A 20581-nucleotide genomic window follows, 5' to 3' on the forward strand; every position below is an offset into this window, starting at 1 on the left:
GCGGCGGCGGCCAGCAGCATGTCTGGACATGTTCCCAGAGTGGACCTCGCCCAAGATAGAGCAGTACCGTCGTGGCGACGTGTTAGAGTTTAAGGAGATGTCAGATGGAGTTTTATTTTCTGTGGATACATTTAGTTATATTTTAGTATGGAAAGATTTTTATTGGCATGGCAATGGAAATGCAGGTTTGTTTGGGGAGGAGTTGATGGAAGAACTTCGAGGCCAGGGAAGGAGTTAGTGGAGGAAACTTCGAGGCTGGAGAAGTGTATGCTGAAATCTGTGGGAGAGCAGAACTCCATAGTGAGGAGTTGACCTGAAGCAGTGTAAAGGAACAGTGAAGAAGAGTTTCCAATGTCACCGTGGAATCAGTGGTGAAGCATCACTGGTGTTTGAAGAGGACTTCATTGTGCAGCAGCTTAGGGAGAACTGCAGAAGTGTACTTTTGAGTATTTTGGAGGACGTAGAGATATATATGGTAGTGAACCTTCAGGAGCAGAGCAGAGGTTTATGGTGGATACTCAGGAATGTATAAGGGAAGTGCTTGAGTGCTTATTGGCGTGTAAGACGCAGTGTAAGGTGAGAGATTGACTGCTTCTTGTGTCGGGGAATATTTCTGCAGATGTTTCTGGTGTTTCAGCCACAGGCTGAGTTTATATAGTTTTAGGGCTGAGTGTATAACATTGTTATGACGAGATTTACCCCCCCCCCCCACACCTAGTGAGGGAGTAGTAAGTGGTAAGCCAAGAGTTGTGCAGTCACTTGATATGGATGGTTGGTGAAGCCAGGATTGGGTGTTGAATTGTTACCGGGCTTTAACAGCTTTGAGAGTGTTGTATGATACTATTTTAATGTTTTTATGTCACGTATTGTATTTGTTTTTCGATTATTAAATGTGTATTGTTAGCTGGCGTTTGCTCCTGTCCTGGCGAGGCTTCCTCGCAAGCAGGAGAGAGAAAGGATCACAGCTGCGGATAGGGTGGTAGGGAGTACTAATTCGAAAAGGGGGGATTTAGATCATACCAAACAAGGAGAGAGTGGGGAGTCATGGCGGCTCAAGTAAGGTGTGTACACTGGACAACGAGGCCAGTGTTGGAGCCACACCCCTTAATATGTGATGTTGAACTCCTCCAAGAACAAGAGGCGTACAGGGTGATCTCCTGAGTGAATTTCAAGCACTCCAGTGTTCACTGTTGGTCATCCAACGGTAGCGGGAGTGTGGCTGCCGAGGTCGGTTGTCTGTTATATAAACTATAAGCCTTTCGAGGCTTAATAACTATAAGCCTTTCGAGGCTTAATAACTATAAGCCTTTCGAGGCTTAATAACTATAAGCCTTTCGAGGCTTAATAACTATAAGCCTTTCGAGGCTAATAAGCCTTTCGAGGTCGTAATAACCCTCTGGCGAGGGTTATTACGACCTCAACAATACCTTTCTGACCAACCGTTCTTTATACTAGAATACTACGAGTATACTTTAATTCAGAACATAATGTAGGAGTATACCCTATACACACCGAGAAGCAGGGATATACAGGGAGAGGTGATCACTAGCACACATCAACTATCTTCACTAGCCACGAGCGCTGCAGTACATGAGAAGTAAAAACAATAGCAATAAACAATTAAATTAACTCTCACGTTCAATCTAATAATTTTCGCACGGATGATATCTTCTCTGCAGTAATGTTAGGAATATTATTTAAATAAAATCCCGTTATCATTACTAAAATGTCCATTATTACAGAGCACAACACAGGAGTCACAATTTGGGTAAGAAATAGTCTTTGTTCCTGGAATCCTCATGCTACGAGGCTTACACATATCCCGCACGAACACTGTATACAACTTGTGTATTAATGTTTGTCTAATATTGTATACTATTAGAGAAATAAAAGTTTAACTCATTCTGGTAATGACTGGTTAAGGGGTCATGATGGCTGAATGGCTCGAGCTGCACTCAAAATTCAGTGTTTCGTCTTCGAAATGTCTGCTGAAGAGACAGGTAAATCGTCCTCAAAACGAGGACCAGAAGCCAGGGAATCAAACAGTTTATGTAACTCCTTCAATATAAACTAAAACACTTTACTCAAGAGCAAATATTGAGGCCATGTAATGAGACAAGACTCACACCCCTAGACTTCCCCAGACACACTCGCCACCTGCTGAACCATGACGGGCTTAAAACTGTCACAACCAAAAGCTGGTCCCAAAGATAGTACATAGTAATATAATCATTAAATATATTTTTGTTGTAATTATTCTCAAATTGTTGTGGCTTTAGATTGAGCTACACGGAACAAAACGTTGCAAGTAGCACGGGATATGGTGAGCCCGTAGTGGACTTACCTAGCACAGGAGCGGGGCTGTAACTCTGGGATTATTCTGAAATTTCTTTGTAAATTTATCATTTGTTTCTAAATAAATTTATGTGAATTCAGGTAGGAAACATTGAAAATTAGACAGTAATAATTCACATATCTTTTTGTAAAGAGTGGTATTAAAACTAAGAGGCAAGTGCCATTGCAAAGGTCTTTACAGAAACAAATTACTACATTATCCAAATATGGACGAAGAACAGAACAATTGCTACGCCATCCGTGAACAGATATTTACCTCGAATAAAAATCCAGAAAACGACGTTGAAGTCTTCAGCAAAGTCCTGTGTTTCTTGCCTCTCTTAAACATAAAAGTTACAAGAATCTTCTTGTGAATTTGTTAAAATAAGGACCGACAAATAACCACGGTATACACTTGTAGACATCCAGGTTTTCATACATTTATGTATTGGTTGAATGTATATAAATTAGTCAAGACAGGATCTTCACACTGTACTAAGGAGAGTGTGCAGTGTTGCAAGCATGTATGTTCGGCACACATTATAGGGTATTACACTTCTCTCCGTCTCTCTTTCTCGTAATTCATTATTCCTTCTTCCATCCGTATATCGCTTTATCTCTGTCTGTCTCTCTGTCTGTCTGTCTGTCTGTCTGTCTGTCTGTCTGTCTGTCTGTCTGTCTGTCTGTCTGTCTGTCTGTCTCTCTCTCTCTCTCTCTCTCTCTCTCTCTCTCTCTCTCTCTCTCTCTCTCTCTCTCTCTCTCTCTCTCTCTCTCTCAGTTACCACCTTCCATTCACCACAACTTGGCGCAAATCCTTAAATATGCTAATTATATAATCAGATAATTTCCCGCTGGGGGTGGTAAAGACTGTGGGATTTAAGACGGGGCTCTTCACATATTTCGTGGCAGTAATCCCAGGCAGTCTCAGACTTGGGTCAGTAATCCCTGGCAGTCTCTGACTTGGTTCATGACAATAACGAGCCTCGCCCTCTGCCACAGCTCCCCACAATGGACTTTTTAATGGGGTCATGATGGCTCCTGACGAGCATGTTGGCAAGTGCGTGTGCTCACCTAGATGTACTTACCAACATGTACTCAGATGTACTGAACTATATCTACTCGCCTAGATGTACTCACCTTGATTTACTCGACGAGATGTACATATCTATCATATATCATATAGTAGTGCATATTAACTATTCTCGTGGACTTTGGAGCCCCAAGGATGAGACGCATAGCTTCATTTGGCAAGGTTCAGGAGATTTAAATTTTTTGTCTGCATCCAGTGTGAGATGTGAGTGTGTGTGTGTGTGTGTGTGTGTGTGTGTGTGTGTGTGTGTGTGTGTGTGTGTGTATTCACCTAGTTGTGCTTTCGGTAGTTGAGCTCTGCTCCCTCGGCCCTCCTCTCAACTGTCAATGAATCAACTGTTACTAACTACTATTTTTTTTCACACACACACACACACACACACACACACACACACACACACACACACACACACACACACACACACACACACACACACAGCGGGACCAAAGAGCTCAACCCCCGCAAGCACAAATAGGTGAGCACACACACACACACACTCACATCTCACTGTATACAGACAAAAAACTTAAATCTCCCTGAACCTTGCCAAATGAAGCTATGCGTCTCATCCTTGGGGCTCCAAAGTCCACGAGAATAGTTAATATGAGAGCAGAGTTAAAGTTACCTACCATAAGTGAGAGAATTTTGTCTATTAGCACAGTTTTCGGCGTGAAGGCATTGAATAGATCTAGGCAACACATGAAGTTTCAAGCTAAACTTTCTAATATGCTGCACTCACCTGAGGTCTATAGAAGAAGAACGAAATCTGATTATGCATTTTGGTTCTACAAGGTAGCCAACTTCATCAAAATATTAAATACGTACCCAACTCATTTAATCAACAAATTACTCCACGGGATAACTGGGATCTATCAGTTGATTTTGTAAATGCACCCAAGAAAGATAGTGTGCACTCTACATTATTAAAACAGTTAACACTGAAAAGCATCACTGAGAGTACTCAGAGTGTGGGTAACGATGTGTTTCAGTGCTATACCAACGGTTCTGTAGAAGAAGGTGGACGATGTACCGGATGTGCATGCAATATATTTGAACAATCTTCTTTCGTACATAAGCAATGAAGCGCGTCAATGACTTGGCAAGTACAACTCAAACCGAACTTGCAGGCATATACCTTGGCCACTGAATTTTTAAAAGTCAAAGGCAGTGGACTTATATACTGTAACTCGCAGAGTGCACTCCTGGCATTGAATGCACATAGTAGTGACACCCAGAAAACAGTCAGTGATATTCGAATGAATGTTTTAGCTGCTAAAGAAAACAGATTTGAAATTAAATTCCTATGGATACCATCACATGTTGGTATCTTAAGGCATGACACTGTTGATATGCTTGCAAAGACAGCCTGTAGAAAACCAGTGGTAGAAATTGATATTGGTGTTTCATTAGCAGTGACAAAGAAAATACTTTAACAAATATCTAATGAAGATCTCACCGACCTAACAAATTCACAAAGACCTGAAAGTTGTAGCATTAAATATTATGATAGATATCGTGAGGAGACATTCACATATGGGACTAATAGAACAAGAACTCGGCAATATGATGTTATAGTGCCCATAATACGCCTGGGTTATAGACATATCTGGCAACTTTCTCAAAACCCAAATGTCGAGTACACAATGTGTCAACTTTGTGAAAGAGAAAACATGCACTCTCTTGAACATTTATATTGTTAAATGTCCCATATTGACTGACTTTCGCCCTCCAGGGCTAATGTATGCTAAACTCTGTAATTACTATGAGTACTGGAACTCTTGGTGATATATTGGACCTGTACCCAATGTACTCATTATAGATTGACCATGTAATGTATCAATTATACAATGTATGTATGTGATGTAACTCTGTATCCTGAGCTTGTAAAAGCACCTTAGTCACCTTCAGTGATTAAGTACACACTAGTTTCTCTATCAGCTATCTCACCCTGTCAGAGTAAAAGAGACAAATGTATATGAATACATGAATACATGCGTGAGTATATATGTATGTATATATGCATATGTATGTATATATGTATATATACGTATATGTGTGTGTGTGTATTTATATGTATGTGTGTATTAAGTATATATGGAAGCTGCTCAGAATTACACTTCACCTTTGGAAATGCACATTAATGACACTACGTAAAGGACTCATCGAAAACTTTATGTAGGGCATACGTAAATACACAGATTTACGTATGCCCTACATAAAGTGTTCGGTGAGTCCTATACTTAGGTCAGCTTAGCATTTTAAAAGCACCGAATCAACTTCTGTTGTTGATTGTTCAATAAATCCCTGAACTACATGTTTAACACACCTCTAACCCTGTCCATGGAGGACTGAAGAAAATGTATATATGCTGGTTTGCATTGTAAATGTGTGGCCACGTCTATGGAACAAAAAAAAGCACAGGGGCGCCAGGAGAGAGTGGAAAACCAGGAAATCACAGCGCCCAACACAACATCCCCCATAGGTGAGGAGGGAATCTACAACCAGCTACCCAGTAACACCAGAGGAGAGGACAACCCCACCACCCTCCTCAGCATAGGAAACTCCCATACCCCAAACCCTCCTTGCCCCCACTCAAATGCTCAGCCAAATATCCCTCCCCCCCCCACGCCATTCCCACCCTTCTACCCCTCCTCCCCTCCTGCCATGTTTCCCCCCCCCCCCCTTTTCCTTTCATTCCTCCCTCCCTCCCCCTTCATCCCATACCCTCCCTGTCCCCCCCCTTCACTTGACCCCCCACTCCTCACCCCAGTATCTTCTGAGAATCCTGTTATCCACCTCACAAATCCTCACACCCTTGGAACAGTTTCCCCCATCAGCAGGACATTCACCAAGGAGGTGATTTGAGTAGGGACAGAAGAAAGTGAGCCTCAAGGCAATGTACGCTAACATAGATAGAATTACAAATAAAGCAAATGAACTTGGAGAATGGGTACTAGAAGAAACCCCAGACAAAATAGCACTTACAGAAACAAAGCTAACGAAAACTATAACAAATGCAGTGTTCCCATAGGACTACTATGTTATGTGGAAAAAGAGAGAGAGAGAAGGAAGAGGTTGTGGTGGTGGTGTAGCTCTGCTGGTAAGAAAAGGCTGGGATTTTGAAGAGATGGTTATTCAGGACTGTGAAGGTTTCAGTGACTACATATCAGGTACCATAACAACTGGAGGACAAAAGATTATAGTCGTAGTCATATATAATTCATCACCAAATGACAGAAGACCCAGACAGGAATATGATAGAAACAACATTGCCACCATTAACATAATAGAGAGAGCAGCTTCTGTTGCTAACAGGAATGTATCTGGACTACTAATCATGGAGAACTTCAACCACGGGAAGATAGATTGGAAGAACAGAGACCCACATGGAGGACCAGATACTTGAAGATCTAAGCTGCGGGACGCGGTCACAAGAAACTTTCTAGGCCAACACGTCAAGGGCCCGACAAGAATGAGAGGGGAGGATGAACCAGCTATGCATGGTCTCATATTCACCCTAAATGAGTGGGATATAAGGGAAGTTAAGATGGAAGCCCCTTGGGAATGAGTGATCACAGTGTAATGATCTTTGAGTACTTGGTAGAGCTTGGACTTATCTCCCCCCAAAAAAAAAACTAGAAAACAAAAGGCTGGCATACCGCAAGGGGAATTATGAGGGGATGAGAAGTTCCCTAAGTGATATACCATGGGACACAGACATCAGAGCCAAGTCTGTACAAGACATGATGGACTATGTCACCCGAAAGAGTCAGAAGGCAGTAAACAGGTTTATCCTTGCCCAAAGGGAAATATCCGAGAAGCAAAAGAAGAATCCATGGCTTAACAGGGAATGTATGGAAGCATAGGAACTGAACAAAAGGGCGTGGAGGAACTTCAGAAATAACAGAACACCAGAAAGTAGAGAGAGATACCAGAGAACTGGGAATGAGTATGTTAGTGTGAGAAGGGAAGCAGAGAAAAATTATGAAAATGATATAGTAAGCAAAGCCAAGAACGGTCCAAAGCTACTCCAGTCACATCAGGAGGAAAACAACAGTGAAAGAACAGGTAATGAAACTTAGAACAGACGAGGACAGGTATACAGAGAAAGACAAAGAGGTGTGTGAAGAATTCAACAAGAGGTTCCAGGAGGTCTTCACAATAGAATATAGTGAGGTCACTGCGCTTGGAGAGGGGACAGTAAACCAGGCGGCCTTGGAAGGGTTCGAAATTACGAGAGATGAGGTCAAGAGACACCTGTTGGATCTGAATGTGAGAAAGGCTGTTGGTCCAGACGGGATCTCAGCATGGGTATTGAAAGAGTGTGCAGAGGCCCTCTGCTTGCCTCTCTCCATAGTGAATATTAGGGCACTGGAGGTGGGAGAACTACCAGAAATATGGAAGGCGGCTAATGTGGTCCCATTGTACAAAAAGGGTGACAGACAAGAGGCAATGAACTACAGGCTAGTGTCCTTAACTTGTATACCATACAAAGTGATAGAGAAGATCGTGAGGAAAAATCTAGTAACACAACTGGAGAGAAGGGACTTCGTCACAAATCGCCAACATGGGTTCAGGGAGGGTAAATCTTGACTTCCTGGCTTAATAGAATTCTACGATCAGGTGACAAAGATTAAGCAGGAACGAGAAGGCTGGGCGGACTGCATTTTTTGGGCTGTCGGAAAGTCTTTGACACAGTCTCCCATATGATTCTGGTACATAAGCTGGAGAGACAGGCAGGAGTAACTGGTAGAGTGCTCCAGTGGATAAGGGTCCTAAAGGATTACTAAGGGATAAGGGCTTGCTTCCTAAGCAATAGGAAGCAAAGAGTTACAGTGAAGGGTGAGACCTCAGATTGGCGTGAAGTCACCAGTGGAGTCCCACAGGGCTCTGTACTCGGTCCAATCCTGTTTTTGATATACGTAAACGATCTCTTGGAGGGTACAGACTCATTCCTCTCAATGTTTGCTGGCGATGCCAAAATTATGAGAAGGATTAAGACAGAAGAGGACTGCTTGAGGCTTCAAAAAGACCTAGTCAAACTAAAGGAATGGTCGAATGGTTGTTAGAGTTTTATCCAAGCAAATGTATTGTAATGAAGATAGGTGTAGGGAGCAGGAGGCCAGATACAAGGTATCATTTGGGAGATAAAATTCTTCAAGAGTCAGAGAGAGAGAGAGAGAAAGACCTGGGGGTTGATGTCACGCCAGACCTGTCCCCTGAAGCCCATATTAAGAGGATAACATCAGCCGCATATGCTAGGCTGGCTAACATAAGAACGGCATTTAGAGACTTGTGCAGGGAATCATTCTGAACTTTGTATACCACCTATGTCAGACCAATCCTGGAGTATAAAGCCCCAGCATGGAATCCAAATCTAGTCAAGCATAAGACTAAACTGGAAAAAGTTCATAGGTTTGCTACAGACTAGTACCCGAGCTGAGAGGTATGAGCTACGAGGAGAGACTACGGGAATTGAACCTCACATACCTAGAAGACAGAAAACTTAGGGGGGATATAATCACCACGTACAAGATTCTTAGAAGAATTGACAGGGTAGATAATGACAGGCTATTTAACACTAAGGTCACACGCACTAGGGGACACAGGTGGAAACTGAGTGCCCAAATGAGCCACAGTTATTAAAAATATTTTTTTTTAATGTCAGAGTGGTTGACAAATGGAATGCATTAGGCACTGATGTGGTGGAGGCTGACTCCATACACAGTTTCAAGTGTAGATATGATAGAGTCCAATAGACTCAGGAACCTGTGCACCAGTTGATTGACGGTTGAGAGGCGGGACCAAAGAGCCAGAGCTCAACCCACGCAAGCACAAATAGGTGAGTACACTCAAACCCAGGAAGCAGCCCGTAGCAGCTGTCTAACTCCCAGGTATCTATTTACTGCTCGGTAAAAGATGCATCAGGGTGAAAGAAACTGCCCATTTGTTTTTCCGCCGGCTGCTGGGATCGAAACCTGGACCAAAATGCACGAAGCTCTAACGTCGAAGCTGTAACGATTCTTCGCGGCGGGGATCGTATTCCAGGGACCTGCCCGAAACGCTACGAGTACTAGTGGCTGTACAAGAATGTAACAACTCTTGTATATATCTCAAAAAAAAAGCTCCATGTATTACTTCGTAAGTTGGTTTGCTACGAAGGTTCCTAAGTGTGCCCTAAGAAGATGCTTAGGTGCAATTCAGGTAGGCCCACTTAGGAAGATATTTGGGTTCTGGGTCTGGTTCACCTGGGTTCCTCTAGAGGTCACTACTGTGTTTCGTTTGGCCAATCAGAGAGCAGCAACATTCTTCATATTGAAGATTTAGCGCTGGTTTATCGGAGCTCTACTGCCTCCTATTTACGTCGAATGTTCTTATAAAATTAGTATATTTCGAAGTAAACCTATGTTTTTTCAACTTGTTCAGGCAGCACCGACATTGTAGTAAATAAATATGTTACATTTGTTGTTTACCTACGTAATTCTAAGAGATACTGTGTAGCTGTCCTTGTTGCTCGGAAGATTCGCTAACTATCTAATGGCCTCGACGAGGACAGAAAGCCGGCGGCTTGTTAAAGGGCCCGCCAATTGGCTTAATGATAATTTTTAGCTGGAATTTGGCATTTAAGGCTTCAGCGGGTAGGCGGTTCCATGGGTTTATAACCTTTTGGTGGAAAAAACATGTTTTCAGTCCTACATTAGAGAACATACTCTCCAACACTATATCTGTGATTGCCCTGTTATCAGTGACTTCATACCAAATGGTATGAGGTACTTTGACCTCTGTAATTACTTCATACACTCAGGAATATTGGAAGATATTCGTGTGCTGCACCAAAATTTTGCCAGTGGAGGCTAATAGATCAGCCATAAGTATTTTGTTCTCTCCTGATTCCATGTATGACTGGCCATCCTGTGAGGTGAGGATGTTGGATGAGCTTGTAGCTGGTTTTTGATCTACACTGTGTGGTCCTTCACACAGAATAGGGAAGCAGCACATTGCTGTGTATACCAAAACATGTTAAAAAATACATAGTTTGAGAGGAGTCTTGTAGAAACTGGTAAGAGTAAATATAATATAATATTTTCATGATTCAGTGCTTACCTCTTGTGAAAATCGTGAAGAGTTGCTTAGTCAGAGTTGATTTGTTTTTTGTATTGAGGCTGGTATTTTCTACCTTGATTCCATGTATGTCTAACCATTCTGTGAGATGGGAGTATTAGATAAACTTATAACTAGTTTTTTATCTACACTGTGTAATATTCCATATAGAATAGGGTAGCAGCACATTGCTGCGTATACCTAATCTTAATAAAAAAATCAGTAATAAAGATTTTAAATTATAGTTTGTATTATTACAAGTACTGTATTATCCTTATTAAATCATGTTAACCATGGATCATTAAGATCTCATGTTAATATGTAATAGTCATATTTCTTTTGAACTGCTAATCCATATTAATCATTTTTAATCATTCATTAAATTGTGCATTATGTCTCAATTTTCACTTCCTTGGATATACTGTGCAGTACAAAAGGTAGGATAAAAATAAACCAGTAATATTTCTTTCATTATATTTTTTTTATTTAAATAACTGCATCAATATTTTTACAGCTGACAGGATTTGTTTTACAATACAGGTGCATTGTTTGTTAAACAAATTGGTTTATTGTTACACACAATGGTGCTACATAGCCTTTCCAGCTTGGTGCCTTCTTTTAATACTTACTTACTGATTAATAAATATATTTTATTCCGGAAAAGTACATACAGTTGATTTACAAACATAATGTTGGATTTATAGACAGAGCTAGTACATACAATACCTAAAGCCACTAATACTCATATCATTTCGGGCAAGGTGTGGGGGAAAACACTTAGACTAAAACTTAATAGTAATCGGGATTAGGTATAAATTGTGTTGAAAGAAGGAATAAAAAATAAAAAAAGGGGGGATAACATAGCAGACATCAGCAATTGTACACGTTGGTGAACAGCATTTTTTAAAAAATAGCAAGACATGGGTTGACATTTAGGGAGTAAGGTAGGTTACATGGAGTTAATTAGGTAGTATTTGGTTTTACTCTTAAACTGGTTGAGAGAGGTAAAGCCTTTGACATAATTCGGGAGGTCATTCTACATTCTGGGTCCCTTGATATGTAGAGCACTTCTAGTTTGGTTACACACAGCCAAATTGTGTAACAGGGAGAGGTCTTGGACACGGCTGATTCCTCTAAATGCTAAATGTAGAGGAATCCGCGGTGTATTCCTCAAATAAAATAAGCTGCCTCAGCTTATAGGGTAAATAAAATAAGCATTTCTCAAATAAGTAGCTGCCTCACCTCACTGCCTTACTGCTACATAGCGTTCCCGGCACGGTGCCTTCTTTTGATAATTACTTGTTCCACACCCAAGTTGTGTAACAGGAAGAGGTCTTGGACCCCTATTTCCCTCTCTCTTTTTTAATAGTCCATATAGTCATAATTATAGCTTTAAGTATTCAATGAATAAAGTTTTTGACATTTTTACCCCTTCTCCTTACCTAACATCATTTGTGCAGCATATTTTTATTTTATGTCTCACCCAGATTTAATTTAAAAATAAAAATAAACTAAATAAATTAGAAATAGGTATGTATAGCTAAGGTACACCCTTACGACAAGGTGAACAGGAGCATTTGGTGATAGTAAATGAAACCATCAGGCAGGTCTCACACCTTCTCTCATATTTCATGTTCACCAGTGTTTATTTACTTAATAACTACTGGTATAATATCTTGCTATTATAAAACTAATTCTAATATCATAAAAGACATATTTACTCAACGTTTCAAGCAGAGAATGCATATATAACTAACACGAAGGACTACTCTTCACGAGATTTAATAGCTATAATCTTTTGTTTATGTTCCAAAATCTTAAAATCGATCCCAGTGTTATGTAGTAGAGAAAATTGAGTTATATCCAGTTTACGTAAAGCTACGAGTGGTCGACACCACACTTAGATGCCGGACCAAACTTACGAAGGTTTTTCACTTTAGTATAGCTACCTGAATACTGACATAGCCGCCACGAAGGCGCTAAGAAGGAAAATATTCGTAGCTAAGAAGAAAAACCTTCGTAAGTACCTTCGTGAATCTGGCCCCTGGACCCTAGGTCCACGAGCTTAGAGCGCTGTCCACTCAACAACCCAGCCCCCGATGTGTGTGTGTGTGTGTGTGTGTGTGTGTGTGTGTGTGTGTGTGTGTGTGTGTGTGTGTGTGTGTGTGTGTGTGTGTACTCACCTAGTTGTGCTTGCGAGGGTTGAGCTCTGGCTCTTTGGTCCCGCCTCTCAACTGTCAATCAATCAACTGATTTTGATTTTTTCCACACACACACTCACCCCAGGAAGCAGCCCGTAGCAGTTGTCTACCAAGTACCTATTTGCTCTTAGATGAACAGGCACATCAGGGTGAAAGAAACTCTGCCCATTTGTTTCCTCCTTCGCCGGGGATCGATCCCCGGTGGAAGATTTCTTAATGTCAGTCATCTAATAAAAAAACTCCTGACCCTTTCTTCTCCTACTACGTAAACCTAATACTAAGTACAGAGATAACCTCAAGGGTGTTCCTTTCTTATTTATTCCACCCGCTCACATTCCCAAGCTTTTTAGAAATGTCAAGCAATGAACGAGGCTGTTCGCAAACTGCTGAGTTTCAACTCATGGCTTCTTGTTCTGCTGATTCTCAGTTAAAATTGGTAGATGATTGTCAGCACTTTGATCTGTTTCCATCAGTCTCCTCAAACTCTCCTCCCTTCTGTGTGAAGTTTAGTTCCCTTAACCTATAATATTATGCTATTTGTCTTAGTTTCCTTAACCTATACTAGTATTATAGTGCTCCTAGTTTCTTTAACATATAATAGTTTCCCCAATGATCTTAGTTCAGGTTCCAGTTTTGCTGCATTTCAAATCGTTCTCGTATTGGATCAAGTTTTCCGAAAGAAGACTTGTCAAGGGTCCTAAAAGTTGTCGTAATGTTTGACAAGTATGACCGCACCTCACCTACGAGCAGGTCGGCCGAGCGGACCGCACACTGGTCTTATAATCCTGTGGTCCCGGTTCGATCCCGGGCGCCGGCGAGACACAATGGGCAGAGTTCTTTCACCCTATGCCCCTGTTACCTAGCAGTAAAATAGGTACCTGGATGTTAGTCAGCTGTCACGGGCTGCTTCCTGGGGGTGGAGGCCTGGTCGAGGACCGGGCCGCGGGGACACTAAAAAAGCCCAAAATCATCTCAAGATAACCTCAAGATAGCCCCTCCCCCCCCCCCGGCGGCACTTTGATGGTAATCTTGGGCATAGCTATTTCATCAAATCACTTCATTTTAGTGGGGCAACGTGAGCAACAGAAGGCGAACAACCTTGAATGGTCCCCAAGCATATATGCAAATGAAAATTCCACACCCCAGAAGTGACTCGAACCCGGGCCTCCAGGAATTACCGTTACTGTTTGGTATTGTGGGCAGTGGGTGGGTCCAGGGGTGCCGACTCAGTCAGCAAGCATTACCTTCAATGACATGTAATGTTCAGAAGTGTTTATTTACTTAAAACTATTGCAATAACATATTTTATGATATTAAATGTGTATTTTATGAATAGACAAATACGTACTAAGAGTTATAGACACCAAGATAATATACCCAGTGGGCACAGCAACCGTTAATGACGATGATTCGACGTTGAATCGACGATTATATCGTTGATTCGAGGTCGAATCGACGCCGCTTTTAGTGCCTATTCCCGCAGGCGGCAACGTAACTGCCAAGGGAAAGATGCCCAACGCAGTTGGGCATTTGCTTGGACAAATCCAGCCCCTTGGACATCAAAGTCGTCACGGACAAGTTATTATCCCGGCCAGGTAAACACAGTTGTGAGACGGGACTAAAGAGCTGAATCTCAACCCTCCCTGCAAGCATGATTAGGTTAGTAGACAGGATCGTGCTGCGTGTGGCGGCGTTCGTCAGGGCCGCGGAACAACGAGGTGGAAAAACAAAGTAAGCGCGGGCACGCACCTGTGGAGATGGACCCAATAATTTGTTCCTTTATGTTGCTACTTGCGCCGCCCGACCCTTCCAGTCACCTTTGCTCCTTCCCTCTCCCCACTCTCTCCCCTTCCATTCATATCCACACCCCTTCCTCCTCTCACCCCTCGTCCATCTCCCCATTATTTCCTTTTCCCTACCCACCCCCATTTTCGTAACCAAATTCACATGTATACCGACAGAATTGTTTGTTTGGTTACAATCATTAGTAAGAGAGTTTAGGATAAAGACTTTATGATGTTTACATCGTAACAGCTGATCATGCGTGTGGACTTCGATCATCACAAGGTGACTGGTGCAGCTGCGAGACTGGCACTGTTAGCTCACCTGCAGCTGACTTATGTAGCTTCAAGATTGGCACTGTTAACTCACCTGCAGCTGACTTATGTAGCTTCAAGACTGGCACTGTTAGGTCACCTACAGCTGACTTATGTAGCTTCAAGACTGGCACTGTTAGCTCACCTGCAGCTGAGTGGTACAGCTTCAAGACTGGCACTGTTAGCTCACCTGCAGCTGACTGGTACAGCTTCAAGACTGGCACAGTTAGCTCACCTGCAACTGACTTATTCAGCTTCAAGACTGGCACTGTTAACTCACCTGCAGCTGCCAGGTACAGCTTCAAGACTGACACTGTTTGTCGAAAAATCCGACACCATTTAATAATATCAATGCAATTGCAGATAATATTGCTACGTTGTATACACAACTTACCCATAGAAAATGTAACTTGTAGTGGAACTTTCCGTCTATAGAAAACGGGATATCATTGCCACATACTATTATAAATTCACCAGCTATTCTGCTGGGAATTATTCTTAAATACATTAGTCTTTGGACTTTACCATCATAAAACCATCTTATTCTAATTAACTTAATTATCAGTATTAAAACAAAGTAAATGTGACCATTCTATCAGTTACTGATATCTCTACAATGTGAGGGAGGCGTCAGTGGTAAGGGAGTGGTCAGCCATTGTTGTTTAAGACCACAGAGGCGCAGGGAGCAAATTCGGCTCCTATTATTTCTCTTGGACGAAGTGTTATGGAAACCAAAGGTCTACCATCATCAACACGCTGTCAACAATAATCAAGGGAAGTGTTCAGCCGAAACTCATTTATCTAATCATTTTTTGGCCATTAATGTCAGTAGATAGGGCGAATCGGTTAGAATGCAAACAGCCTCTTAATAAAAGGTAATTAAGCCTTGGTATTTATTATTCATTATACAGTGTTTTCTCTGATATAGCTGTCATATATTAGGATTCTGGCTTTTAGCTAGCACCCTTTTGACAGATCAAGAAGAGGAAGCAAACTTTGTGTATCAGTTACCAGGGTGATGGAAGCTGCCTCACACGAGGAAATTTGGTGTCTACATCCTAGTTATATCTGGTGGACTAAGCCTGCTGTATAGTAAGATAAGGAACCTCTTCAATGTATACTAATATATGTAGTTTAATACTGTAGTTTGATTGGCTGCATATATATATATAAATTCAATATGAACCCCCCCCTCCTAATGTGTAGTGGATCGATTTCTGAGATTATTGCAGAAATACAGTCCACTTAACATCATACAAATTGCTACCGAAATATATAAATTAACGTAAATATAAATTCTATATAAATTCATATAAATTAAATTAAGTATAAATCTCACAGGTCGGTTCCCACACTGTTAGCTCACCTGCAGCTGACTGGTGCAGCTTCAAGACTGGCACTGTTAGCTCACCTGCAGCTGACTGGCACAGCTTCAAGACTGGCACAGTTAGCTCACCTGCAGCTTCAAGACTGACACTGTTAGCTCACCTGCAGCTGACTTATGCAGCTTCAAGACTGGCACTGTTAGCTCACCTGCAGCTGCCAGGTACAGCTTCAAGACTGACACTGTTAGCTCACCTGCAGCTGACTGGTGCAGCTTCAAGATTGGCACTGTTAGCTCATCTGCAGCTGCCAGGTACAGCTTCAAGACTGGCACTGTTAGCTCACCTGCAGCTGACTGGTACAGCTTCAAGACTGACACTGTTATCTCACCTGCAACTGACTTATGCAGCTTCAAGATTGGCACTGTTAGCTCACCTGCAGCTGACTGGTGGAGCTTCAAGACTGGCACTGTTAGCTCACCTGCAGCTGCCAGGTACAGCTTCAAGACTGGCACTGTTAGCTCATCTGCAGCTGACTGGTGCAGCTTCAAGACTGGCACTGTTAGCTCACCTGCAGCTGACTGGTGCAGCTTCAAGACTGGCACTGTTAGCTCACCTGCAGCTGACTGGTGCAGCTACGAGACTGGCACTGTTAGCTCAGCTGCAGCTGACTTGTGCAGCTTCAAGACTGGCACTGTTAACTCAGCTGCAGCTGACTGGTGCAGCTTCAAGACTGGCACTGTTAGCTCACCTGCAGCTGACTGGTGCAGCTTCAAGACTGGCACTGTTAGCTCAGCTGCAGCTGACTGGTGCAGCTACGAGACTGACACTGTTAGCTCACCTGCAGCTGACTGGTACAGCTTCAAGACTGGCACTGTTAGCTCAGCTGCAGCTGACTGGTGCAGCTTCAAGACTGGCACTGTTAGCTCACCTGCAACTGACTGGTGCAGCTTCAAGACTGGCACTGTTAGCTCATCTGCAGCTGACTGGTGCAGCTTCAAGACTGGCACTGTTAGCTCACCTGCAGCTGACTGGTACAGCTTCAAGACTGGCACTATTAGCTCAGCAGCAGCTGACTGGTGCAGCTTCAAGACTGGCACTGTTAGCTCACCTGCAACTGACTGGTGCAGCTTCAAGACTGGCACTGTTAGCTCAGCTGCAGCTGACTGGTACAGCTTCAAGACTGGCACTGTTAGCTCAGCAGCAGCTGACTGGTGCAGCTTCAAGACTGGCACTGTTAGCTCACCTGCAGCTGACTGGTACAGCTTCAAGACTGGCACTGTTAGCTCACCTGCAGGTGACTGGTACAGCTTCAAGACTGGCACTGTTAGCTCAGCTGCAGCTGACTGGTACAGCTTCAAGACTGGCACTGTTAGCTCACCTGCAGCTGACTGGTACAGCTTAAAGACTGGCACTGTTAGCTCAGCTGCAGCTGACTGGTGCAGCTTCAAGACTGGCACTGTTAGCTCACCTGCAACTGACTGGTGCAGCTTCAAGACTGGCACTGTTAGCTCATCTGCAGCTGACTGGTGCAGCTTCAAGACTGGCACTGTTAGCTCACCTGCAGCTGACTGGTACAGCTTCAAGACTGGCACTGTTAGCTCAGCTGCAGCTGACTGGTGCAGCTACGAGACTGACACTGTTAGCTCACCTGCAGCTGACTGGTACAGCTTCAAGACTGGCACTGTTAGCTCAGCTGCAGCTGACTGGTGCAGCTTCAAGACTGGCACTGTTAGCTCACCTGCAACTGACTGGTGCAGCTTCAAGACTGGCACTGTTAGCTCATCTGCAGCTGACTGGTGCAGCTTCAAGACTGGCACTGTTAGCTCACCTGCAGCTGACTGGTACAGCTTCAAGACTGGCACTGTTAGCTCAGCAGCAGCTGACTGGTGCAGCTTCAAGACTGGCACTGTTAGCTCACCTGCAACTGACTGGTGCAGCTTCAAGACTGGCACTGTTAGCTCAGCTGCAGCTGACTGGTACAGCTTCAAGACTGGCACTGTTAGCTCACCTGCAGCTGACTGGTACAGCTTCAAGACTGGCACTGTTAGCTCACCTGCAGGTGACTGGTACAGCTTCAAGACTGGCACTGTTAGCTCAGCTGCAGCTGACTGGTACAGCTTCAAGACTGGCACTGTTAGCTCACCTGCAGCTGACTGGTACAGCTTCAAGACTGGCACTGTTAGCTCAGCTGCAGCTGACTGGTGCAGCTTCAAGACTGGCACTGTTAGCTCACCTGCAACTGACTGGTGCAGCTTCAAGACTGGCACTGTTAGCTCATCTGCAGCTGACTGGTGCAGCTTCAAGACTGGCACTGTTAGCTCACCTGCAGCTGACTGGTACAGCTTCAAGACTGGCACTGTTAGCTCAGCTGCAGCTGACTGGTACAGCTTCAAGACTGGCACTGTTAGCTCACCTGCAGCTGACTGGTACAGCTTCAAGACTGGCACTGTTAGCTCAGCTGCAACTGACTGGTGCAGCTTCAAGACTGGCACTGTTAGCTCACCTGCAGCTGACTGGTACAGCTTCAAGACTGGCACTGTTAGCTCACCTGCAGGTGACTGGTACAGCTTCAAGACTGACACTGTTAGCTCAGCTGCAGTTGACTGGTTGAGACATCCATAACTACAGTAATCTCGCTGAAGTTGTCTGGGCTGAGACTACATGACTGTCAACATTACCTCACCTTGAACAGCTTTTATAATCTCACTCTGCTTAGAGAAATCATTTGAAATAGTGAGATTTTCTCAAATGTATCAAGAGCAAAGTGTCGTTGAAGGTGTGGCTTTGTAGAGATTGATGATTGATGAAGATTAAGCCACCCAAATGGTGGCACGGGCATGAATAGCCCGTAACTCTGTAGAGGTGAGGGCCATGGATATAACTGGCCTTTCCTCTTTACATGAACAGAGTGAAGTGCTTAAGAAAGTAAAAATTAGTAGCATTAAAAATGAATAAGTGGCATAAAGTTTCTTGGTTTCTTCAACTTTATCAGCTAACGCCTTCAAGCAATTGAGAATCGTTTTCTAAAAAGATCTGTTAACGTATGGAAATAAAGCAGCGAGGAAATGCAAGGCTCTTGTGTTTATTATGGTCTTCAGAATGTGTTCCTAAAGGAAGCAACACACACTCAACACCTCTATAGAGAGGAGGTCTGCCAGTGTGAGAACAATCGTGTCGTTCAACACTCTGTGTCTGCCATATTTCCAGGTAGCAGGGCAGCTGCATTTGGCCGCTATTGGGTCGGGTCTGCATGGCTGGGATTCCCTTTGTGCTGAGCTGCGGGTTGGAATGAGACATCTCTACACGATGTCATTGACTTCTTCATGTGTTGCGTTCTTTACCTCTTATCAACAGCACATGGGCCCCCCTTGAGGCCTTATTAGTGTGTTAGTATATTGTCGCACCTGCTTCTGTGTGTACAGTGGCGTCCGCGAGTGTGTGTATTTATTTACTATTTATGCCTGAAGAATCGAGCTATTAGCTCTTGGACCCCGCCATTCTAACCGCAATATATTTTTCCCTCTATTATGGTAACTACATATTTTCCTCTCTAATACATACCCACACTTTCCTATGAGGGCCGCTCGTAGCAGCTGTCTAACTCTCAGGTACCTATTTACTGCTAGATGAACAGATACATCAGGTGAAAGAAAATCCGCTTATATGATTCCGCCTCGGCCGGGAAACGAACCCGGGCTCATGGGACTGCTACCCCTGACCACTGTCTACTAAGCCACGAGGCCCTATAAATCATGTAGGCCCCTGTAGTTGTACTCAGCTAGTTGTGCTTGCGGGTCCCGCCTGTCAACTGTCAATCAACTGGTTTACAGATTCCTGAATCCTACTGGGCTCCATCATATCTACATTTGAAACACTGTATGGAGTCTGCCTCCACCACAACTCTGCCTAATGCATTCCATTTACTAACTATTCTGACACTGAATAAGTTCCTTCAAATTTCTCTGTGGCTCATGTGGGTACTCAGCTTCCACCTGTGTTCCCTTGTGCGTGTAACATCCGTGTTAAATAATCCATCCTTGTCTATCCTGTCAATTCCACTGAGGATTTTGTGTGTGGTGATCACGTCACCCCGAGCTCTCCTGTCTTCCAGCGACGTGAAGTGCAGTTCACGCAGCCTTTCCTCATAACTTATGCCTCTTAGTTCTGGGACTATCCTAGTGACATACATCTGAATGTTTTGTTCAGTTCGGTGAGTGTGTGTATACTCACCTAGTTGTACTCACCTAGTTGTGCTTGCTGGGGTTAATCTCTGGCTCTCTGGTCCCGCCTCTCAACTGTCAATCAACTGATGTACAGATTCCTGAGCCTACTGGACTTTATCATATCTATATTTGAAACTGTGTATGGAGTCAGCCTCCACCACATTACTGCCTAATGCATTCCACTTGTTAATTAATCTGACACTGAAAAAGT

General features: G+C 43.4%; 1 protein-coding gene across 1 annotated transcript; it reads left to right on the forward strand.

The window, feature by feature from the left end:
- The first annotated feature begins 28 nt into the window (after positions 1–28).
- On the forward strand, positions 29–18769 carry LOC123748934 (uncharacterized). Its single transcript, XM_069339603.1, has 4 exons — positions 29–185; positions 14761–15115; positions 16164–16268; positions 16330–18769. The coding sequence occupies exons 1-4, from the start codon at positions 29–31 to the stop codon at positions 18767–18769; spliced, it is 3057 nt and encodes a 1018-aa protein (XP_069195704.1).
- Positions 18770–20581: the final 1812 nt, after the last annotated feature.

Source organism: Procambarus clarkii, chromosome 42 (assembly GCF_040958095.1).
Source record: "Procambarus clarkii isolate CNS0578487 chromosome 42, FALCON_Pclarkii_2.0, whole genome shotgun sequence".
Classification (NCBI taxonomy): Eukaryota; Metazoa; Arthropoda; class Malacostraca; order Decapoda; family Cambaridae; genus Procambarus; species Procambarus clarkii.